The sequence below is a fragment of the Panthera tigris genome, chromosome B4, assembly GCF_018350195.1.
Source record: "Panthera tigris isolate Pti1 chromosome B4, P.tigris_Pti1_mat1.1, whole genome shotgun sequence".
Lineage (NCBI taxonomy): Eukaryota > Metazoa > Chordata > Mammalia > Carnivora > Felidae > Panthera > Panthera tigris.
This window is the reverse complement of record NC_056666.1, coordinates 109,693,765-109,719,648: the sequence shown is the minus strand read 5'-3', so window position 1 is coordinate 109,719,648 and position 25,884 is coordinate 109,693,765. Positions and strand designations below refer to the sequence as shown.

General features: G+C 37.0%; 1 protein-coding gene across 6 annotated transcripts in view; it reads left to right on the top strand.

Moving 5' to 3' along the window:
- KITLG (KIT ligand) overlaps positions 1–25,884 on the top strand; it is an 80,907-nt gene that overhangs the window by 40,180 nt on the left and 14,843 nt on the right. For 5 of the 6 annotated variants that reach the window (XM_042992869.1, XM_042992871.1, XM_015539074.2 and 2 more), the window contains 4 exons: positions 4,949–5,011; positions 18,799–18,969; positions 21,114–21,273; positions 22,011–22,094. In XM_042992869.1, coding sequence (XP_042848803.1) covers positions 4,949–5,011; positions 18,799–18,969; positions 21,114–21,273; positions 22,011–22,094 — 478 coding nt within the window. The remainder of the gene's footprint in view (positions 1–4,948; positions 5,012–18,798; positions 18,970–21,113; positions 21,274–22,010; positions 22,095–25,884) is intronic. The other variant, XM_042992872.1, reaches the window with a different exon arrangement.

Genomic DNA, 25,884 nt, shown 5'->3' with positions numbered 1-25,884 from the left:
TGATAAGTGACCTGATCATCCTTATCTGGAAATAGGAAGCTGAGTGGAGAGGTTTGAACCTGTAACTGTTTCTGGAACACAAGAACCTAGTTAATAATGTATGATGTCTTAATTTAAGCTGTAAATGTCAATAAACTGAGGGTTGATGGGGGGGTGAGAGGGAGGGGAAAGTGGGTGATGAGCATTGAGGAGGGTACCTGTTGGGATGAGCACTGGGTGTTGTATGGAAACCAGTTTGACAATAAGTTTCATATTAAAAATAAAAATAAATTAAAAAAAAAAGATGTAAATGTCAACTGCAGTTTTAAGAACTATCATTGTAACCTCTTGAATTTTACTTCCTAAGTAGTAGTCACATGATGAGGGAGTGAATATAATCTAGATGTTCTTTTAATCTCTCTCTCTTTCTCTCTCGTTTTTGTTTTTGGAGGGAGAAGAGTCCTCTAACTTTTAGGTATTCTTCACTGAGAAACGATGACTCAGAAAAGTCTTGTAAAATTGCCATCTTAACTTTGTTTTAGTTGCTAATTGAGTTATTATCAAAAAACAAATACCTGTGAAAACCAAAGACAGTTGTCCTGGTGAATTAGATTGTTAGTATTAACAGGAGATGACTTAACAAGGGAAAATTTGAAAAGCAAAAAGCTTCCTCCTGTGTTATTTCTGAAAATCAGCATTACACTAAGCTGTACATGAGTAGGCTGTGATATTTAAATATGAGCATAGATTTTTTCCCCCCTCTACAGCAGCAACTCTTTAACTTCTCTGGGTCTGAAACTCTGGAAACTGTGGACTCTTTTCCCAGAGGCTTTGTTATGTGCAACATTTTATGTACAGTGTCAAGGGAACCGTGAGTTACCACTCCTGTATTTTGATTGTTGCCTTGAACTTGGGGAGAACAATGGAGACAAGTATGTGTCTCAGCAAAGACATTTAAGAAGCCACTATTTCATAAGATTTAGAGACCTCAACGACATTTGAATTATGAGTTCCAAAGATTTTAGATTAGCGATCTAGAGAGGGCATTAAATGTTCTAACCTTGAGTTCTTTTTCTCCTGAGTCCAAACACCTTTAGGGCCTGCTATGCAGCCAGTGACAATTTGGCATAAAAAAAACTTTTTCTTGGCTGAGTTTTCAGGATTTCTGCATGATGCCCCTTATGCATTTTTTTCTTTGTTCTTCCCAGTGTCACTGAGTATAGTCAGTCCTCAAGACATCCAAAAAATACAGCCAAAGGGGCCCATCTAGTAGAGTGGGCCCATCATAAAGTGACTTGTGTTGCTGTTTTATGCATTTTACAATCTGGCATAGTACTGCCATCCTCATATTCCAAATCACAAAGCTCACTGGGATAATTTGGCGTTCAGTAAAATTTTTAATCAGTTAAGTTCCATTTCATTATTTTATATTTTGCCCTGAACTTATTTTAGAAACTAGAATAGATTTGTTTTCAGAATCTACAGTTTTGATTACTTATCTGTTTGACCCTACCAACAGGCTACTTCCCTAGATTCTAAACCTCGTTCCTGGGTTTTGTTTTTGTTTTGTTTTGTTTTGTTTTCAGCTTCCAGTCTCTACAGGAATATTTAATACATGTTGAACACTTTCCTAGTGGTCTTCTAAACTGTTCCTGGTCTCTCTTCTGTCCTTGCTGTAATCCATCCTTGCAGACCAATCTTTCTGAATTTACTATCCCATCCCTCCCTGCTTAGACATTTAATGCAGCACCACTTCTTCTGTGAGAAAGTTAGATCAGACTCAATTTTCAGTAACTAGTTTGTTCCCTTTATTTTAGAGACAAATAGAGGTTCTATAGAGAAGAAACGATGTGTCTAAGGAAGAAGTGACTTGCTGTAGGGTTCTGGTAAAATGTGTCTTACTGAACCTCACTGTCTCCTAGTGGGCTGCCTTCACCCAACACTCAAGTCCTTCTCTCATGTGGCTTTCCTGGCATATTTCCTACCTCTTACCTGCTGGAGCTTGATTTATCTGTCCACGATTTCCCAAACACACCTTGTGCTTTCCCATTTCTTTGTCTTTGCATACGACCTCTCCTCTAGGTAGGAAAAAATTGAGGCTAAAGTAGATTAAGGAACTTGCCCGAGATCTCTGAGTTACCAGGCTGAGGGCCTGGATCCAACCCGAACGGCATATTCCCAGCACCTGTTCAGTGACTCCTACATCAGACTAACTCAAAGGAACATCTAAACTCCGGGCCCAAGGCTCCCTCTATACTGTCACACTTCCTATAATAATCCATGTATATCAAGCTGAATTTATCACAAGGTTATCTGTGCTGAGTGCTTTTTAACACACTCTTGTGTGCTTGGAAAGTAATACAGTAACTCATGAAGCAACCATAAGAATCTACAACTTGACTCCCTAAGTTCTCCCTAAGTTCTCTTCCAAATATAATTGGAAAGGAACCAATGTAAGCTGAGAAAATAATAAAGGGAGACTGCCCTATAGATGACTTACTGAGCCCAGCATGTGGAGCCAGGTTTGTATCCTTCCTGCATCTGGAACTCTTGAGCTCTGCTACCTGGAGACGCCAATTAACCCCTCTGGGCCTCCATGTCTTCATCTATAAAATAGACCTAATAATATATGTCTCATGAAGTTGTGGCAGACTGTATATAAAAATTTGTTATGGATTATGAAGCATTTTTAGAAATACTATTACTTTTCATCCTATCAGAAATTAAATATCAGCAAATCAGTTTAATGCAGAATTTATTATTATATACCCCTTCCCCCCCAAGTAATAAGGCATAGAGATTTCAGTGTGTTGGTCAGAGAACTTCTTGTAAGGTTTCTTTGACTTCTTTGAACCAATTTATATATATAAATTAATAATAAAATTAATTGACCATATCCCTTATATTTCTTCCTGCTTGTTAGGAGTATGTATATATATACTCAGGTCCTAAATTTGCTGAATATGAATTCTGTCAATTTTATAAAGATGGATGGAAATAGATAATGTAAATTATCCTGAAGAAGGGGCTAGCAGGTTGTGTTCGGAACACCTGCCACTTCTTGTCCAGTTTTTCCATCTGGAATGGCTTTCATTTACAAGGTTGGTTCATAACATAATAGAATGTTGTTGCTTAGTCTAATTCCAGTTTTTACACATGTGGAAGTGTCCACTGTTTCTTTGCCAGCAGGGCTTACATAAAATGACTGGGTACTTTTGCCTTTCAAACATGGGGATGAAGATCCAAAAGACAAAAGAAATCATGGAAGCATGGGGAGAAATTTGAGAGGAAGAACGTAATCAGGACAAATGTGCAGATAGTAGATGAAATATGTAGTAGAACAAAGAGGAAAGGGAGGCACTGCTGTCCAAGATCTGAGTTCTAGTTCTCATCCATACTCCTCACGTCGTAGCTGTGTGACCTCTTTGAGCCTCAAGTTCTCCATCTGTTAAATAGAGATAATGTGTCACAGGGATTGGAAGACTAGATGTGATGAGGCAACATAAGCCCTTCATGACCACAGTGCCTGGCACATACTACATATTCAGAAAAGGTTAGGCTCCAGACTAAGGTGAGTGTAAGACGAGTAAGATGTACCCTTGGAGGTAGAATGGTGGTAAGCACGAGGGAGCAGTCGCTCCCTTGGCTCCCTTCTGACTACTTATGCCTGTGCCTAGATTCTTTTCTCACCAAATTTTTCTCAGATTCTAGAAGCTATTGGCATGGCCAGGAAGAAACATACAGATTGTGTTACAGGAGACTTGTCGGAGGTGACCCAGTCCAGCAAACGTGAGCAAGATCCTAGCTTAATGTGGGGAAGAGCAAAGTTTTGGGATGTATTGAAGACGTAATAGTGTAAAACCACACTTTTCCACCATATGTTGTCTTAAGACTCCATGGTCTGAATCAGTTGTTGGCTGTATTCAGCTGGAAATGGTAATAGTGGTGGCATGACCGAGCTAGTACTGCTTGTAGGAAAGGAGATCAGGGAATCTAGAACTCTAAGACACCAGGATATATATTCTAGAAGTCAGTTGCCAATATATCTCTCAGTAAAGAATCTAGATTGTGTTTATGATGTGTTTGGCACATTCAGTTAGTTCATACATTGACTATTTGGGCATGGGTACTTTTATCTCCATTTTATAGATGAGAGAAACCAAAGTACAGAATTTAGCTTTGGTTCCAGATCAGATGTTTGGTCAACATATGCCACAATGACTGATAAAAATGTGTGAGATATTTTTTAAAAGCCTGTGAAAGAAGCTAGGTAAACATTTGAGACCTTTCTTAAGTCCTGGGGAAGCAGATTAAGCTCTCTCACAGAACTGAATCTTTACAAGTTAGGTTAGAAAGCACTTGGATCTCATAAGTAGTAGTTCTTTGGAAGTTTCACTGACATTTTTTTCTAGGATCAATAAATTCTCAAACTTGAATCAAAGTCATCTAGAGAATTTGTTAAGTAAGATTCAGTAGGTCTGATGTGGTCTGAGAAGTTACATGTCTAGCAGGTTCCCTGGTGATGTTGACACATCGCTTTGAAAACCACTGGCAAAAGAACCCAAAACAAAGAAGACACATCATATTATTGATTCTTTGGTGAAACAGTAGGAAACTAGTCCTGGGAGGGAATTCCAAGACCACAGGTAAAAATTGAAATTTAGAGGTTTCCAAAATTCAATGGATTATACTTAGCCACTCATTATTGAATTTGGAGTCCAAAAGACTTGTATGGTCACTTCCTTTTTTTTTTTTTTTTTTTTTTTTTTTTGAGAGTGCCTGTGATTACAAAGGGAAATCAAGAAAGGAAAATCACTATGTAAATATTGAAATTCAGTGGTAACTTAACAACGATATCACACGTGTGTATGTGTTTTCCTCCAAACCATTAAAAATAATGATTAATTGATATATATGAATTTTCTCATGGATTTTTTTTCCTTCTTTGTTTTTCTTCTGGTCTCTGTAGGTGGCAAATCTTCCAAAAGACTATAAGATAGCCCTCAAATATGTCCCCGGGATGGATGTTTTGGTATGTAAACTGTACATTTCTGCGTTTCTTTTTCAGAGCTGACAAAAGAGATGAGAACATTCTATTGAGACAGGAAATTATCTGCCATTTAGGAGTTTACTGACTGTTAGTATTTGAAGAAGGTATTTTTGGAATTTGACTTGCATAGTTTTGACTTGCATAGTTTTGTTTTTGGCTTTTTTTTTTTTTTTTTTTTTTTTTTTTTTTTTTTTTTTTTTTTTTGAGCAAGCAAGAGCAGAGGAGGGCCAAAGAGAGAGAATCCCAAGCAGGTTCTGTGCTGTCAGCAAAGAGCCCAGTGTGGGGCTCAAACCCATGAACCATGAGATCATGACCTGAGCTGAAATCAAGAGTTGGGCACTCGACTGACTGAGCCACCCAGGCACTCCATAAATGTGTATTTTTAATGAAACATTATAAATACTACCATGCCTCTTTCCTATCTCCAGTGGTCCCCACTTTGTCTCGTACAGGCCATTGGACTCTTAGGAACAAGTATTTTGAGCTGGAATCTTTCATTCTACCATGTGTTTTAAAGTCATGGCCTGAGGAGTTGTGTTGAGTGCAACAGTGCATAGTAACTCTGCCTGCTCTTTCATATTTAGCAAACTATGCACCCATACAGAAGATACTGTATTTTTTGCATATTTTCATATTTATGTTAATTGCACTGTAGTACATATACCACTTTGCAACTTGCCTGTATTTTGTGACATGCCTTTGACCTATAATGTGCCGATCCACGAAGATTCATTTTAACTACTGGATTGTGTTCCTTGACTTAATTTAAAATCATTTGGGTTACTCTGCAAGTAAACATCTTTCCACGATTTATGAAACGCTTATTATAAATCCACCCTGTGCAAGTTGTCTTAGGCTTTGAATACTTTTTGTGGCTTAGTCAATCAAAATGATGACCATTTGAAGTGTGTTACATCACTAAGTGTGCTTAAAAAGTCATTCAAAGACTATAAGGTTATTTTCAAGAGAATGTCAAAGGCCAATTTTCATTAAGAAAGTAAACATTTTAGCACGAGCTATCTAAAGTTCCTTAGAACTCCTTCGAATGTGTTTCTTCATGTTGAACCAGATACCCTCAAGTTTAGGTTAGTGTCTGTTCCACTGAATTAGGGGGAGTTCTTTTCAAATAGGAATGTAAAATCATAGCAGCTTGAAAGTTAATTCATCTATTCAGTCGATCACTCAGGCAGCAGGTACAGTATTTGTTAGGAAAAGTTCTGGAGCCAGCCCTTTGGCAGACATTTTAAGGAACAAACACATCAATTAGCTTTATGTGCAAAAAATTTAATAGCTAGTTGAGGGGGACTATCTGGCCTTTTCATAATGCTTTTTTTTTTTTTTAACTTTCATGATGATTTCACATATTTATTTCTTTGGATGGTTAGAAAAACCCTTCAAGGAAGGCAAGACAGCTTCTGTGATTTGTATGGGTTCTTGTTTTACAAATGACACACTGAGGTTTATAAGCATTTTGCCCAGGGTTATCCAACTAAAAAGTGACAGTCTTAAAAAGAAACCTCTAGTCATCAATAGCAAGGGAGGGTGTCCTAAGTGAAACACGTAAGTAATAAAGGTGCACCCTGCTCCTGACAGAAGCATTTAGGTCTGCGATTGCCAAACTCAAAGAAATCATGCAGCTTTTCATGTTAAATTGAAAATAACAAAATAGATTACTTTGTGCTGATAAAATCCTAGGTTGTGCTCAGTCACACATTTTAGTATGGGCTGTGGTAGCAAGAGCCAAACTTGCAAAAATAAAGCTGATTCGTTGCCACGTTTTTTTTTTCTTGTTTCTGTAATTGAGAAAAGTCCACTATTATTTGATCTTGGCACACCGTCCTGGCACAACTGGAGAAACTTTGTTCTTGGCTACCACAGTTGGCAAGAAAAATAAGCTCGTGCATAAGGCTTTGGGTAGAAACGGGGTCTTACACTTTGTTTTACCTTTATTTTAAAATGTTAGTTTCTGCCAAGACCAGAGGAGTTTCCCAGTGGAGAGGCCAGTGATTATTTGTCAGTGGTCAGAGACCCAGCTGCATTATATTTTGTCTTTAAACAATAAAGGGTGGAGTAGGAATCAGAATGAGCACCAGAAAGATTGTCTGGGGCCACGGCAATAAAATTCCGTCTTGAAGCACCGGGCAGAAGGTGGCTCTAGAATAGAATACGCTTTATTGTTGTAGTTTTGCTTTAAAATTCTGCTAAGTACTCCTGAAAATGGTGGGGGGAGGGGAGGTACTTTTCTAAGGGACCTCTTAGAAAATTACCTAGGAGTTTCCTTCTCACAAATAGCAGGGTGCTACCAGCCAGTTGGTATTTAAACCTGATGATAATCACCAATTCTGTCTTAAGCTCTTGAAACTGTAATATTGCCAGACTGTTAGGATTTTAAGTCACTAACCTTAAAAATCCTAAACATTTCTGATCCTTTCATTTACCAGTGACGTTATTGCAGAAAGACCAAAAATTGGATTGCTGAATTTGTGCCCCACATCTGCTGTTATCCCAATGTTTATAAAATGATATATATTATGACTTGCTTATGGTATTTGAGTAAAAAGAAGATTTATCCATTTTTTATTATAGATTTATCAGCTTTAACTTTTTATTTGGAAATAATTCCAAACTTACAGAAAAGTTGTGAGTATTCCAAATACACTCACAAACTCTTTAATGCGTATTCGTCTACTTTTAACATTTTGCCTCATTTACTTTACTAAAGTAAATGTGCAAGCGTGTGTGTTATTGTTTTTCTGAACTCATCGAATCACTTATATATATAAGGGATGTTTACCGCTACATGCTTCAGTGTGTGTTTCCTAAGTAAAGGCTTTTCTCCTTTGTAACCACAGTATGGTTGTCAACTTCAGTAAATTTAGCAATAACTAAAATACTTAAATCTATTGGCTGTATCTGTTTAGTATTTTCCTCTAGTACAAGATCCAGGCTAGGATAATGGCTTGCATTTTTACATCAGGTGTGAGACGGCCAAATGTCTCCCAAAGATGTCCCATGCTGTGACCATATCACCTTACATGTAAAAAGGGATTTTGCAGATATAATTAAACGCCCCATCTCTAAGTCCTTAAGCTATCTGAAATTATCCAGATTGTTCTATTCTAATCACATGAATCCTTATATGAGGGAGGCAGAAGTATCAGAGCCAGAGAGAGTGATTAGAAGATGTTACGCCATTGGCTTTGAAGATGGGGAAGGGGCCACGGGCCAAGGGACGCAGGTGGTGGCCTCCAAAGGCTGAAGAGGGCAAGGAAAATAATTCTCCTGAAGAGCCCCTTTGAATAAACCAGCCCACGTGCACACCTTGATTTGAGCCTAAACAGCCTGGAGTTGGATCTGACCTCAACAATTGTAACATCATAAATTTGTACTGTTTTAAGCCCACCAGTCTGCTTTAAGAGTTCCTCAGCCTTTCTTTTGTCTTTATGACACTGAGATTTTTGAGTAACACAGCCCTCCTCTTTAAGTAAAACGTGTGTCTCTGAGACACTTGATTCGTGTTTCTTGATGACTGTTATATTCAGGTTATGTGTTCCAAGCCGTGAATGCTATATAAGTGATGAAGCATCCTCAGGTTATCATACCCGGAGGCACACAGTGTCCATCTTCCCCCTTCATGGCGCTGTTTGGATCACCTGATTAAGGTGTTACACTGTTTCTGTGTGTTTACTCATGAGCAACTCAGAAGCAATATTTGGGGAGATGTTTTAAGACCATGTATGGTTCTTCATCAAAGTTTATCCCATAAATTGAGTATGTATTGACGATTCTTACCTAAACCAGTCTTTGCCACATCAGTTTCTATTTTCAAAGGCAGGGTTAAACAAAGAAGCCCTTGGCAATATGTAACAATAAGCCTGCAGGCCACCTTCCCTTTAGCACCTTCACCCTCGTGTCCAGGATTCCCATTCTCAATTCTCCCCACCTTTCTCTACCCGGCCCTGCGGCCTCTGGGCTCTTCCCATCTCCCTTGCCATTTCAGGACTTCTCATTTGAGGTTTTGACTCTTCTTGAGTAGACAGAGTAATTAAAAAAAAACACACCTGATTATTTTACCCCTCCTTCTTCATACACTTTGATGTCTGTGTGCCTGTTGCTCTTAGGAAACAGAAAAAGGAGCTCCTTAAATAACACCTTCAAGATTCTCATGATCTGGCCCCTTTCCAAGTCCTCTTTTAGCTGCACATCCTCACGTGTTTTCTGTTGCCACTGTTCCTCTGCACACGGCTTTCTGTGTACCTGAGTAGTCCTTTGATTCCGGCAACTTCTGACTCTTGCTTTCAATTTCACTTCTTTAAGGGAGCCTTCCCCTTCTTCCTCGAAGAAGCCAAATCCTCCTGTTGGAAACTCTTTTTGTAACATCCTTCAAAATAGCAGTTTTCCATTTATCTGCGGATTTATTTAATTGATAACCTTCTACTTAACGCCTGTAAACATCTGTAAGGCAGGAATTTGTCGATGTTTGCTCTTATGTCTTCAGTGCGTGATGAACAATAGGCACTTAATAAATCCCTGCTGAAAGTGACGAAGGAAGAAGTTCCCATGTCATCTCATGTAATTTCTCTAAGGAGCAAATTTGACCTGAGTAGAGTACATGAGATTATTGTGTTGAGTGCCTGTAACTCCTCACACAATACCTGCACTTCAATATTATTGCTGTCTTTTTTTTAGATATGTGTATTTTATTAAAAATCTTAGATATGAGGTATTCAATTTTTAAGGGTTTTTTTACGTTTATTTTTGAGAGAGAGGGAGAGAGAGAATGTGAGTGAAGGAGGGGTGGAGAGAGAGGGAGACACAGAATCTGAAGCAGGCCGCAGGCCCCAGGCTCCAAGCTGTCAGCACAGAGCCTGACAAGGAGCTCAACCTCACGAACTATGAGATCATGACCTGAGCTGAGTCGGACACTCAACCAACTGAGCCACCCCACGTATTATGCAATTTTTAGGAATCATGGTTTTCTTGAGGCTTCTGTCCAACCGCTTTCACTGAGTCATTTCCATATTCAAGAACATTCTCACTGTTCCCAGTAACTAAAGGCTGAAAGCCAAATTCCTGAATCTAATGTTCATAATCTTGCCTCCTCCTAACCACCTCATCTTAATACCTATTTTTGCCCAACACAAACCAGCCACCCCAGCTAGATGCATCCCTGCCTCCTAAAATTACATTGCTTATTCTCAACTCTGACTTTGCTCAGTGCTACTTCCCTTGGCCAGGGATGTCCTTTCCCCTTCCATCCAGCCATCCCAATTCTACCTGTAGAATCCTGCAGTGTCTCACAGCTAAAAGCATCTTCTCCATGGCCTCTTGTCCAAGATCAGGGTGAGATCTACCTTTCTCACCAGGGCTAGTTCCTACTGTTCCATGCTCTCTTCCCTGCATCATCCAGTAAAACTGGCTTCACCCCTACTCTGCTTGCCTCGGGGGATGCAGTGGTCAGGAATACCAAGATGGTGTCTGATCTGTAGACTTTACCTTTTAGTTCATCATCTCTGAATTTTTATAGAACTTGTCCAAAAACAACTCATTTTGGGTACCTGATCATATTATACCTCACCTAGCTATTTAAAATTGTATGTGTTATATATTTGTCTCAAAGTGTTGTGAGAAATAATTAAGATAGGAAAAGCCCAAGATATAAGATCTATACATTGTCAGATGCTATCATTATTATTTTCTTATGTTTTCTATTTTTACTGTATTTTATTTGTCTAATGATTAGGGATCAAATCTTTCACTCCTTTATATTTCCTCACCTTTCAAGCAGATAGTAGTTACTCAGAAACTGCTTACCAGTTAGCACTTAACTGTGGCAAAAAAATGTCTTGATTTCCAAATCTTGAAAGGTCCATCTTCATTTGTTTAGAGTTCTTTGGTTCTCACTAACAGTAATGAATTCAAACTTAATTCTAAAGAGGAAAGAAAGAAAGAAAAAGTTCCAGTTATAAGGATACTGAAGAGTAGCATTCCAAGTTAAAGGACAAGGATGCAGCCAGGCTTCATGAAGGGACTCCAGCCAGTTGTCCAATCAGTTATGGCCACAGAGCAACTTCACTAGTTGTGAGTATGATTCCTGAGGGGCAACCCTATGGTTAGAAGTACTTCCTGTAGAAATAGATGAAATCAGCCAAGCAGACACTGTAGTTATCTACTTCTATCTCCCATAGAATAAGTATTTATTTAAAAAGAATAGGTATAAAATGTTAGTCAAATGAATAAAACATAACATTAAATACTAATTCTAAGAAGATTGTCTTTTTTTAAATTTATTTATTTTTAGAGAGAGCACATAAGTAAGGGCGGGGGGGGGGGGGGGGGGGGGGAAAGAATCTTAAGCAGGCTCAGCTGACTCTGGAGCCACCCAGGCATCCCAAAACTATTTTTAAGTGGCTCTTTTGTGTACTCAAACTACAGGCAGCGTCCATCTTTAGTGATTATGTTAAGATGCTGTTCAGAATATCTAGACCACTGCTGTCTAGTAGAAACATAATGAAAGCTATATATATAATCTTAAAAATTGTTCAGTAGCCACATTTTAAAAAGTTAAAGGGGGGGGGGGACATGGGGCACCTGGATGACTCAGTCAGTTGAGTGGCTGAGTCTTGATTTCAGCTCAGGTCATGATCCCAAGGTCGTGGTATGGAGCCCCTCATGGGGTTCCTGCTGAGCGTGGAGCCTACTTGGGCTTCTCTCTCTCTCTCTCTCTCTCTCTCTCTCTCTCTCTCTCTCTCTCTCTTTACTGCGATATATCCAAAATATCATTTTACCCTATCAATATAAATTAATGGAATTTTACATTTTTTCATGTTATTCAAAGTCCACAGTGTATTTCATAGCTACAGCACATTTCAGTGCAGACGTTAAATTTTCATCAGAAATATTTACTCCATGTTTAGATTTTCATAAAGTTTACAGTTGAAAGTGCAGATTCACAAACCTAAGATTTTCTAAATATACTTAAAAATTTTTCAGTCATTGAATCAAGTATTGATTTTTAAATGTAAACAAATTAAAAGTAAGTAAAATAAAATGTTAGTGCTTTATACTAGCCACATTTTGAGCGATCAGTAGCCACAGGTGGCTAATAGCCCCTGTATTTTATGACCCCTTTAGTCTATGGAGAAATTGAAGCTCTGAATAGACGAAGTGACTTGACTGAAATCACAAAGTGTGTTAACAATTAAAACTAAACACCGAACCTCTCGTTCATCCTTTCTGCCCTCACCTCTCTGTGCTGTTCCTTCCTCACTGTGCTATTTTGTGTCTGGCTCAGGGACCATTTATAGGCCATGGGAAACAACACATATTTATAGTATGTGGGCTGATTACCATCTTAATCAGGTTAAAGTTGCTACATCACTTTAATTCAAGCAAGAAAATGCAAAGTTAGATGCCTAAAGTAAATACCGAAGACCCAAATTGTTTAGGGAGAAGACCAAAATAAATCCTGACAAAACCCGGCTCCTCCAAAAGGGAGTTAAGATTTTAGAGATTCCACACTACTAATGTGAGCACACACTGCTTTTGCAAAGTGCTTTTATAGAAATGTTTGAAATTTGCCTGCTGTGGAATGTTTGTGAGTAGCAGGGGAGTGTCAGTTCTCTAGCCTTTAAGAGTAAATACCAGAAGGAGGATAAAGAAAGGCCACTAAAGGCAATTGGCATTTGCCGTTTGGTTGTGACCATTGGCTCGGAGAAATTTATTTTCATCAGTAGACTCTGAATTCATTGAAATGAGACGGAACCATTTCCGTTCCCAAGAGATGTCTTAATTGAGTCCAAGGGCCAGTATAGTCTGGTCTAGATGTGAGACCACAAGACTCATAGACAACCTGGCAGAAGAAATGCTGCAGCTGTATGTGCTTTGTATCACTGACAAAAGAACTAAGTGAGTGCTTGGGAGTCTCGGTTTTGTAATGTTTCTGTTTTAAATTTATTGTACAACCTTGGACAAATCACGTCATTGCTCTAAGTCTTGGCATTCCCATCTGTGAAATTATGGGGCTGGACCAGGTGGTCTTCGGTATTCCTTCCAGATCCAAACTATTGTGATTCTAATGGCGTGGCTCTAGGTTCTTTTGATTTCTCAGAAGGGAAATGCTGGAAACAGGAGAGGAAACAAAGGAATGCTTTGTGCCTTGGGCATTCATACCTCTAATACTGGCACACACACATTAAAGAAAAGAAAACAAAAACAATCTAAGTGGGAGGTAATGCTAGTAATTAGATTAGTTGGAATAGAAGACTGAGTGCATGCTTCTTGTGAATATTCCTCAGAGGGCTCATGGTCATGAGCCAGTGCTGTTTCTCTGTAAGAATCCTAACAGATACATTACCCCAGCTCCTTTGTCAGGAACTCTCACAACGCAGATACCAACCTTAGACTCAGTAAGGAAGCACACAGGTATCTGTCTTCAAATAGCTACCAAATGGAAAGAAGCGCCAAGTGCTTGCATGAAGAAATTTACAGTACATTGTGTCCACTTTCACCTTCTGATTCTATAAAGCTAATGGTGACTGCTCTTAGAGACTCCCTCTGCATCCAAGATTGATGCAGAATAATGTGTCAGGTTCTTTCAGCTAATAAAGCAGAACAATTTCTTGAATGAAGCAGAGGACAGAGAAGAGAAAGTATGGCAGACTCAGTAAGTCCCCAGGATGTTTGTTTTTTAAATTTTTATTTTTTTAATGTTTATTTTTGAGAGAGAGCTCATCTGCAAGTTGGGAAAGGGCAGAGAGAGGGTGGGGAACAGGATCTGAAGCAGGCTCTGTGCTGACAGCAGAAAGCCCTATCTGGGGCTCAACTCATGAACGGTGAGATCATGACCTCAGCCCAAGTCGATGCTCAACCGACTGAGCCACCCAGGCACCCACTAGGATGTTTTTAAAACACACAATTTCAGCCAGGGTCTCAAATGTATCAGTTCTGGGATTGCAGAGGTGTTATATCACATATCATATGTTATCTATTTCATATATTCGTATATTATGTATTTTAAATATGTGTGGTTTTAGAATGTGCATGGATTTTTTCATTATTGATCTTTAGAAGCAGTAGTATTCCTAGTTATGTTTAGAATGTTTTTAAGTATAATAGTTTTTATATCTTTCATTTAATCATTTAGTTAAATCATCAACTTAGTCATGATGCTATAAACTTTAAAATCCCTTAGGGGTACCCAGATGGCTCGGTTGAGCACCCCACTCTTGATTTCAGCTACTGTTGTGATCCCAGAGTTGTGGGATGGAGCCCCACATCTGGCTCCGTGCTGAGCATGGAGCCTGCTTAGGACTTTTCTCTCTCTCTCTACCCCCCTCTCTCCCTCTCCCTGTCCCTCCCTTCCTCTGCCCCTCTCCCCAGCTCACACACTTTAAACTTAAAAAAAAAAAATCACTTACAGGAGGTTCACAGTTTTAAGCAAATCTTCAAGGGTAGGGGCGTGGTAGCCCGTTAAGGATATTGATGCATTATCATTGACTAACTTAGCATTCTAGAATGATATGTGTTATATAGGAATTGAAAGCATATCTTTCCAGTGGTTTTATCCAGAGTTGCTGTAATTAACCCAGAAAATGTAAGATGGAAGCTACCAAGAAAGAAGATAAGAAATTGAGAGTATGGAGTTAAGGAAAACCCAGATAGATTTTCCCTTTCATTTTTATTTTATTTATTATTTTTTTAATTTTTTTTTTTTTTTGATAGAGGCAGACTACAAGTGGGGGAGGGGCAGAGAGAGAGGGAGACACAGAATCTGAAGCAGGTTCCAGGCTCAGAGCTGTCAGCACAAAGCTCCTTGCGGGGCTCAAACCCATGAACTGTGAGATCATGACCTGAGCCGAAGTCAATCACTTAACTGACTGAGCCACCCAGGCAGCCCTGGATTTTCCCTTTCAAAGCAAGGATTGTATTTCTTTTTGTATGTATATGGGTGAGTCGAACATTAAGTTATATGTACTTTAAGAATTTGAAAGGTACTTTTTATATCACTTCATTGAACTCCTCTGTGGCTTTATCAACTTTCCTAATTCTTCACATTCTTCTGTTAGTAAAATAGAGAACACTATTTATATCTTACATTCTTCTGATGCATGTTGTGAGTTAATATTTATATGGAACTGTTTGAGCTTAAAATTGTCTCTGAAGGCTAAGAAAGTGTGACAATAATGCCTGTTATTAAGGCAAAGGAAAAGATTATATTTGGGAGCTCCATAGCCTTAAATCATCCATTTCCTAATCATAATCTTGGAATCAGTCAAAAAAAAAAAAAACAGGTCTGTCATCTCACAAATGAAATATTAGCTTACTGTATTTTGTTCTCTTTTGCAAATCATTGACTATATTTAATTAAAAAGAAAATATGAAACTGCTTGATGATATAGTCAGAACTGGTTTTCTTTTTTGCAGGGAGACAGGTCAAAACTGGCCGATATTTGATATATTTTTTTTAACCTCAGATCTATCTTTAATAAGTCCAAGAATCCTGGGGTGCCTGGGTGGCTCAGTCAGTTAGGTGTCCGACTTTGGCTCAGGTCATGTTTTCACGGCTCGTGGTTTGTGGTTTGAGCCACACATTGGGCTCTGTGCTGATAGCTCAGAGCCTGGAGCTTGCTTCCAATTCTGTGTCTCCCTCTCTCAGGCCCTCCCCCACTCACACTCTGTCTCAGTCTCTCTCTCTCAAAAATAAACATTAAATTTTTTTTAAATAAAAAAAATAAGTCCAAGAATCCTAAAATCCTAACATGTAACTCTTTGAACAAATTAATGAAAAGATAGAAGTCTGAATTGTACAGTTTTTTCCAAGAAAATTATTGCAAGAATGAATAATGAATGAAATACAACTTATAAGATGTTTAGAGATGTGTTTTTCAGCAGTGTAGTACAGAAATTTCGTATTGGCTATTGATGAATTCATGTTAAAGGGGCAGATTTGGCTAAGATTAGATTGCTGGATTGCCATGATTTCACTGTAAGAAATTACAAGTTTAGGCTTGAGGATTTTCCTGGAAAAAGTTGATTGCCTCAGCTGTTGATTAGGTATGTGGACAGAACGTGGGTGGCCATGAGGGAGTCGTCATAGCTAAATGAGAACTTGAATGCATAATGCAAACCTAGAGTTCAGCTGAAAATAGAGATAAACAGAAGTGGTAGCAATAAGCACCCCCAGAGTTCCCAGGTTTAAATATAAGAAACCTTTAAACAATTTTTTTTTCTACTTTAACCACAAAAAAGAAAAAACCTCACTTAAGGCAAAGATTGCAGAAACTAAATGAATACCTTATTTCAGATTAAGGGAACTTGATTTTGGTTCTTCCACATCAGAAGATCTGAGGGGAAGGATAGGCAAGAATATTTATAAAGCGGAATAATGACAGAGTTTGAAGAGACCCAACACCTAAAATCTTCTTGCCACAGTAAAATTTGCACAATTACAATAGAATGAACTAATTGGGGAAGGCTTCCCTGCCCTATAAATACCCTTCAAACAGTATTTCCAGGATATGCTGTGTCCTGTATCCTAGGAAATGTGCCCCTTGCTGATAGGGCTGGCTATCTAAAAGGGAATTATCACTGCCTAAATGGTGGGAGACTTGGAGAGTGATTAAGCCCTGTAGGAAAGACTGACATCTTGGAAAAAGACGTGCGAATGATGTGAATGTGAACTTGCATGTGCTTGGGATAAGCACTGAGTAAACAAAACAAAGAATCCATTCTGAACATACTTTGGAAACACATAGTCTTTGAGAACTTGGTTGATGAGTTGAGTGAAATGGCCTAATTGAACTAATTCCCATTTGGGGGTTTGTTTATTCTACTTTTCTGAAGCCAGAGCCAACACTCCTGAAAGTTTTGAATGTCATTTAGTGCTTCCAGGAATTGGGGCTTACCATTCTGTAGATAAACCAGTCTCCTTTTTAGCTGTGTTCTATTAATTAAAACTGTTCTGTTAAATGAATAGATGGCCCCCAAATATCCTAATTTAGGATAAATTACTTGGCCTTCCCTTAGAGATATTCTGCTGGTAGAAATCGGATTTAGTGGTTTGATTCATTTTATGTGGCATCAGTTACTCCCTGTGATTATAATATATTTATTACAGCAGAAGTTATTTTAAATAATTTAGGATCACATAAGCTATGGCAATTGTAGCCATTCCCAATCTTTTTTCCCTCACTTGTTACATTTTAGCAGATTAAAGAAAAAAAATCAGAGCTTCTACTTAAAAGATCCTTGTGAGAAAACATAACATTAAAATACAGAATATATATGAACTTAAGTAATTATTTTAAGTAATGCCGCACTAATTTAAAAAATCCTGAAATCCATTTTAATGTATCAAGGAGGTTTTTTCCTAATAATCTAAACCTCTACTGGCCCAGAACCATTCATAGCCAAGGTTGGGAAACTATGCCCTGTAGGTCAGATCCAGTCTGTACCTGGTTTTATATGGCCAGCTAACTGAGATTAGTTTTTACAGATGGACATTTGTGGTCTGTTTGATAATAGAGAATGCTGTGAGGCCCAACCACACCAAATGCTGACCCAAAATAAAGAATTCCATTAATTTTATTGGTAGACCTGTACTAAAAAAGATTAAATTTGGTTATTATGCAAAAGAAATTATATTCAATTATATTTTCTGTAATAAAAGTTTTGTAGAAATTTTCTTTCTATATATGTACCTGCATAATATCCTTTATTTTTGCCTCTTAGCATGCCAAGTCTAACATATTATCTGGCTCTTTACATAAAGTATAGATCCCTGACAGAGTAATTTTTTTCTCATGTATTTTTTTCTTCACTCATGCATCTGTTCAGCAAATAATTTCTGAGCAACTTTCACATGCCAGACACAGTTCTAGGCCATAGGGACACCATGGGGAACAAGCTTTTATAAAAAAAAAAAAACTGCCTTCATAAAACTTACAAATTATGTACATTATCTCCCCATAACTACCTTGTTCCATTATTCCCATTCCCATCCAAGAGAGGTTCAGAGAATTTACGTGGCTTGCCTGGAGTTTCTCAGCCCAAAACAAACCCAGTTATACCTGACTCTTAAGATTTGAGCTTCTAACCAATGGGCAGAGCTAGCATCATGGGCAGGACTCTGTGCTTGGTTTAATGCTTTACTGTCACCATCTTGTAATTAGTCAGCTTTGAACAACTTTTTGAACAATAAATGTATTTTCATTTTGTCCTTGGACCCACAAGTTATGTGGCTGGTCCTGCTGCTAAGGCAAAAGTGCTTCTCTCTCAGACCACATTCCTGCCATGATTGTTGTTTGATTTTTAAAGACCCACATGAATTTATGTGTAGAGAAACCTTGAAATCTATCAAGCAGTTTGGAAAAACAGGCTATTTTTAATCCATTGCTTATTATTTCAGTTCACCAAAAGACTGCAAGTTCCTTGAAGGCTAGGGCTCTCTCCTACAGTTTTGTTTTTTTTTTTTTAACTCCTTCTGTGCTAAAGCTTTTCTAAGAACAGTGAGTAAACCTTGTCAAGGGTAAGACTTGGCTCTGTCTTAGTTTACTTCCATACGAGAGCAATATTGTTCATCATCAATATTGGCTCTGATCTTTATTAATTTGCAAATTTTGAAACCGATGTTAAATCTGAGGTAAACAAAACATCTGACCTGTTCTGATATAAGGAAATTCTTTATCCCGCAGTGACTAAAACATTGATGTCTTTGAGGGGTGACTGACTATAGAGATTTTATCTTCCTTTCTTTCAATTTCTTTCAGCCTAGTCATTGTTGGATAAGCGTGATGGTGGAACAGTTGTCAGTCAGCTTGACTGATCTTCTGGACAAGTTTTCAAATATTTCTGAAGGCTTGAGTAATTATTCTATCATAGACAAACTTGTGAAAATAGTGGATGACCTTGTGGAGTGCGTGGAAGGACACTCATCTGAGGTAACTTTGTATTCCCTGGGATTCCTTTTTTACTACTTTTCTCCAAAACCTATGCCCTTTGGCAGTGGCAAGAGTGGGGTTGTCTCTATTTGTGAAGTTTTTAATTTAAAGACTTTTAATTAAAAATTCTTTTCAGATGAGCACAGTGAATAGGTGTTTGTAGTTACCCTGCAATGCTGAAATCTACATTAAGGCTTAAATGTTGTTACTTAACATAAAAATAAAATTTATTCACACCTCAACGTAAGAAAAAAAAAACACCTTTATTTCAGAAGGTAGTGAAGTCCTTCTAACCTACCTATTAGGTTACAAATGTTCATTTATCTTTAAATGGAAAATTACCTATAATGAACACTCTTACTTAACCTTTTATCCATAGTAATCCTGTCACAATAATGAAGTGCATTTTCACATCTCCAGTCCAGGGCATTTGATGATTCGTTGTCACCAGCCTCAGAATGGGGTCATGGCAGTGTTTTCAGATCTAAGTATATTGAAGAGGCAGAGTACAGAGATTAAAAATGAGGTGTTAGGGTTCAAATCCTGACTCTGTCACTAATTAGCTTTGCGAACTTAACCTCTCTGTGCTCACTTTCTTTATGCCTAAAATGAGGACAATGACAGGGTGCATCTCACGGAATTGACATTGGATGATTTCTGATTAATGCCTTAGTACCATGTCTGGCAAAATAAATCCTAATAAATATTTCTTATTCTTATTTGAGAACACCTCATCTATAATAAGATAGGTCTTGGGAGGCCTGCTTTGGCATAGAGTTTACAGTTCAGGGTTTATCCTACAGGCCTTCTAGATGCTTAAATCTAAGGTTTTAAACATGGTTCTGTACTGTAAAACTCAAATACTACCTTCTCATCCATCTTCCAGTCACTCTTCAAGACCCAATGTCAGTCCCATTTGTGTTTCAAACTCAGAGTTCTTACCATACTAATAGCCTCCTCACTGTATTTCATCACTTCTATGCTTTACTTTCTAATTTCTGAATAGTGTGTCTTAAAATCTATAGCCTCTTAGAGTTAACGTGTCTTTTCATATTGTTAGTACAAATAGTGTTCTCAGGGCAATGATACAAGGTCAAGGACCCCAAAAGTAGGGCATATCAGGAACAGTGTCACGGAGGAAATAAGCTCCCATTGGGGCTTGAAAGATGGGAGTTAGGTGCTAGGTAAATGGTGATGTCGAGAAGAGTACCCCAAACACTGGAGAATGTACACTTACTAATCATGGCACTTTGGCAAGAACCCAGCTGGTATTTCTCAATTTTTTTGGCGATTGAGTTAATCTATATAAAGCACTTAGAGTGGTATATAGCAAGTGCTACATAGGTGTTGTTATTACCTGCTTTTCTTTATAGGTAATCATGCATTTACAAATTCCTAAACTATAGTGTTGGTTTGCTTTCTTGGGGAACTTCTAGAAATTAATCATACTCTTTATTCTTTCATAACTTGGTTCTTTCACTTAGCATTGTTTATAACTTATATTCACTTTGATGCATACAGCTGAAACTCAGTTTTTTTCCTGCTTATAGAGTTGATTCAATATACCAATATTTATTAAACCACTCTTCTGTTGTTTGATGTAAGGGTTATAGAATACTGCTGCTAAGAACTTTCTTATATGTCTCCTGGTGCATATGTGCAAGAACTTCACTACAGTATTCACCTAGAAGTAGAATTGCTGGGTTACAAAGTGGACACATGTCCTACTTTACCAGAGGATATCCAATGTGCCAGTTTACATCATTCCACCAGTGTATGGGTCCCCTTTGTTCCATATTCTTGGCAATATTTAGTATCATCAGAATTGTTAATTTTGGGCTATTTGGAGAATGTGTTATGTAAGGGTATTTTTTTTTTTTGAGGAATAATTATTTTAAAGCATGTCTAGTCACCTTACTCATCCCCACCAGCACCCCATTCCTTTTATCTGGAGTTGAGCCCCAGACCTAACTGGATGGGATCACTACCTTGCAGTACCAATTGAATTATGTGTGTTAAAGCAGTTGTCTAAAAGTATCAATTTTACTTGAGTCTTTGGAGGACATGTTTATAATCTATTACCTTGACGTCAGTTAAATCTGTAAATTATCTGAAAAACACAATCCTTTTTTTTATTCTTCTAGAATGTAAAAAAATCATCTAAGAGCCCAGAACCCAGGCTTTTTACTCCTGAAGAATTCTTTAGAATTTTTAATAGATCCATTGATGCCTTCAAGGACTTGGAGATGGTGGCATCTAAAACTAGTGAATGTGTGGTTTCTTCAACATTAAGTCCCGAAAAAGGTAAGACATGTAAGCATTTCTAATTTAAATGTCAAAAGCAAGCTTGAATCTTGAATGTTTAGGTAAGAATCTACTTCTGACTCAAATATATGTGTAGCTAGAGAAAGATGTATGTGTATATGTGTAATACAAAGACCTATATCAATGGCATGAAAGAAATGATCAGTTAATTTGTTGGTTTTCAAGCCACAGCAACACTCCTCATTTTCAAATATAAGAATTGTGTGTGAGTAAACAATATAGGAATTAGTCACTCATATTTTTTATCTGGTCTTTGCTAGCATTGTGCAAGTATATTATTCTTCACCTCCACTCTTCTTAATGTACCCTTTTCAAATCTTTTCCTTAAGGTCTGCCTCTGGGTCATGAATTCTGATCTTCAGTAGTTACTCTGTATTAAGAACTTTTTTTCCCACTGGGTCCCAGTATTACAAAATCTAATTTCATTGCTTTTTCTGTTTTGTTTTGTTTTGTTTTGTTTTGAAGACCAATTACCAACAATTTGTGTTACTCATACTTATTAACCTATGTAAGCAATGAATCCTTGTTCTATAACGTGATTGTGGTGCATTTAATAAAAATAGAACAGGACTCGGTATGAAATAAATAGGATCTTAATAATCGAGATTTGGGAAGCAGACCTAGAAAATATTCTGGTATTGCACTTCAGGCTTTTGCAGACTCTGTAATTCATTAAATCGCCATGCAGCACTGACACATTATTGCTTTCTATTTAGATTCCAGGGTCAGTGTCACAAAACCATTTATGTTACCCCCTGTTGCAGCCAGCTCCCTTAGGAATGACAGCAGTAGCAGTAATAGTAAGTACATATATCTGATTTAATGCATGCATGACTCCAGTTAGCATCTATAGGAGTATTGCATGGGCTTTAAAGGAAATTTCTGCAATTACTACTATTAATACTGTTCTGTTACTGTTCTTCCTGTTATGGTCTTCCTCAGAATTAAATATTAGGCTTGTATAAGTGGGTTTCCCTATAACTGGAAATAATTTTTAGAGAATTGGGTCAAAATCTTCTAAAATTATTTTACATAAGGCATGTAATTAATTTTAGATACTTTTAAGCTTTATTCCCTATAAGTGGGTTTCCCTATAACTGGAAATAATTTTTAGAGAATTGGGTCAAAATCTTCTAAAATTATTTTACATAAGGCATGTAATTAATTTTAGATACTTTTAAGCTTTATTCATTGTCAACTTACATTTTTATGTGAAATTTGCCTGACAAAAATGGAATTTAAAAATTGAAAGTACAAATGTTGGTTATATAGAATTCCAAGGATATTTTCAGTTTTGTTTATATTTACTATTCACAGTATTTACTATTGTGTGTTTGTACATTTGATGATTTTATTTTACTATAAAATTATTTTAGAGGAGAATATGCTGCTTTGCCTGAAATTTCTTTCCTTTTAACCAAGAACCCAATTTTGTGCAAGTCTAATGTCCTCTTTTCAAATACAGGCAAGGTCATTATAAAGATCATTGGGTTTTACTAAATATTCTGATCCTCTAGTTTCATGGAAGCTGTAGGAGGAAGAACTTCATCCTGTGATCTTAGCTAAGAAAATCATCCCTCAAAACTTCGTAATGGGGCACTGTCATATGATCAGGGACATAGAAGAACTACCTGTAAATAAGAGTAATCAATTTAGTACCAATCCACCATAACAAATCTGCAATTCAGAAAATTTTTAAAAACCTCTAAAATCCATTTGTTTAGGAATTTTGGCCACCAAAACTGGACCTGACCCGTGATAAGGCTACTTATATATAGTATTTTTCCTTCCAAAAGTGAATATTTCTTGATTTCACTACAGAAATACTGTGTTTGATTACAGTGTGCTACCCAGACCTCAATGAGGATATTATATACAATATTTGTAAGACAGAACTTTGTAAAATCTGAAATTTTGAATTACATAACACGTCAGATCTGAAAAGTTTTAAGAACGGACTACATGGGTTAAGATCTCTACTACCAATTTTATTAATCTTTTCAAAGATGCAACTTTTAGCTTCTTAGTTTATATTATGTCATTTTTTTAAATTTTTTTAATGTTTATTTTTGAGAGAGAGAGCACGAGTGGGGGAGGGACAGAGAGAGAGGGAGACACAGAATCCGAAGCAAGCTCCAGGCTGAGCTGTCAGCACAGAGCCTGATGCGGGGCTCGAACCCATGAACCGTGAGATCATGACCTGTGCCGAAGTCAGATGCTCCACCGACTGAGCCACCCAGGCACCCCTGTTTCATTGATTTCTAATCTTTCTTATTTCCTTTTACTTGGGCTTGAGTTTGTTCAGCTTACTTCTAGTTTTCTTCAAGTAGAAAAATCTAATCATTGATTTTTAAACCATTCTAATTTTCTAATATAAGCACTTAAAGGTATAAGTTTTCTTGTAAACAACTTTAGTTGCATCCCATACACTTTGATATATTGTGTTTCCATCATTTCCTCAAAAATATTTTTTAATTATCCATGTGATTTATTCTTTGATTAATGGGTAATATTAAAATGGGTTGCTTGATGTCTAAACATATGTGGTTCTTCTGGGTACCTTACTGGTTTCTAAATTCTGTTGTCAGAAAACATACACTGTAATCTTTCAAAATTTATTGAGACTTATTTTATGTGTATCATTCAAATATGGAGTGTAGCATTCTCAAATTTGATCAAAATGGTTATAGTGTTCAGATCTTCAATATCTTTATTACATTTTTTTGTCTAATTTTTTATCAATTACTGAGGGGTATTAAAAAATCTTAAGATTGTGGATTTGGCCATTTGTCCTTTTGGTTATGAGTTTTTCACTTCATATATTTTGAAGCTGTATTATTAGGTGGTTATATTGATTATTATTATGGGTTCCCTGATTAACAGACCTTTATATTGTTACTGAAATATTCCTCATTACCTCTGCTAGTATTCTGTCTTGAAGTGTATTTTATCTGCATTAGTAGAGCCAGTTTTTCTTATCCTTACTTTTTTCATGGTATATTTTTTTCTTTCCAATCTATTGTCTTTATTTTTAAAGTACATCTCTGGTAGACAGTATATAGTTGGGCCTTGCTATTTTAGCAAGTCTTTGACTTTTAATTGGAGTGTTTAATCCATTTATATTTAATACAGTTATTATATTATTATTATTATTATTATCATCATATCAACATATGGTTGGATTTGGGTCTACCATTTTGTTTCCTATTTGCCTCATTTCTTTATTTCTCCTTTCCAGGTTGATTTTGGGTTAATTTTTTTTTTATTATTTTGTTTTCAATAAAATTTAAAATTTATTTTGTGGTTTTAGGAGTTACAATATATATCTTAACTTGAAATGTTCTACTTAGTTAATATTGTAGCACCAAGAAAAAAATAGGAGAAATATCTTTTGTGCTACATAGTATATTTAATCACACACATGCCAATAACACATATATTAGGTAGTTTAATATTATCTCAGATGTTAGAAGTTTTGTTCATTGTTTTCCCTTGCCCCGATCTCTTTTCTCTATTCATCAAAATGTATAATTTCTACTTACCTGTTTTCAAGTTCCCTGACTCTTCTGCCATTTGTAAGCTGCTAAACTTTTCATCCAGTACATTTTTATTTTTTGCTATTTTTAATTTTTTTATAGCAGTTTATGATTCATACAAAATTGAGGAGAAGGTACAGAGATTTCCCACACCCTCCCTGCCCCCACACATGTCCAGCCTCTATTATCAGCATCCCCCTCCCCCCCCCCCCCCAGAGCTACCTTTGTTACAACTGATGAACTTACATGGACACATCATAATCATTGGAAGTGCATATTTTACATAGGTTCACTCTTGGTGCTGTACATTCTTTGGGTTTGGATCTAGTGCATTTTTTTCATTTCTAAGTCTGTATTTTACATTCTAGAATTTCCATTTGATTCTTATTTTCCTGCTGAGATTTGCATTCTGCATATTCATTATGATAATATTTTCTTTTTTGGCCCCTGGAACCATGGAACAAGATGGGGTTGAACCACATGGGTCCACTTATACATGGATTTTTTACAGAACTATAAATGTATTTTCTCTTATGATTTTCTTAATATTTTTTCTCTGGATTACTTTATTGTGAGAATACAGGATAGATATACAAAATATGTGTTAATCGATTGTTTGTTATTGGTAAGGCTTCCAGTTAGCAGGCTATTAGTAGTTAAGTTTTGGGGGAGTCAAAAGTTATATATAGATTTCAACTGTGCAAGGGGGTCATGCCCCTAACCCCACATTGTTCAAGTGCCAACTGTAGTTAATAAAGCTCTAAAAGTTCTTGGTCTCCTAATCTCACCATGTAGGTCATCTCAGGGTTATTATATATTGACTGCTTTTTTTCTCCTGATTATGGGTCACATTTCCCTTTAAATAACTAGTAATTTTTTTAGTATATGCTGGATATTATGGATACTATGTTTTTGAGAAAGCAGATTTTGTTTCATTCCTTTAGAGACTTTTGAGTTTTGTTCAGGTAGGCAGTTCAATTACTGGCAGACTATTTTCCTTGTCAGTCTTGTTTTTAAGCTTTCATGGAGGAAAGAGGGAGAGTAGCCTTATTTC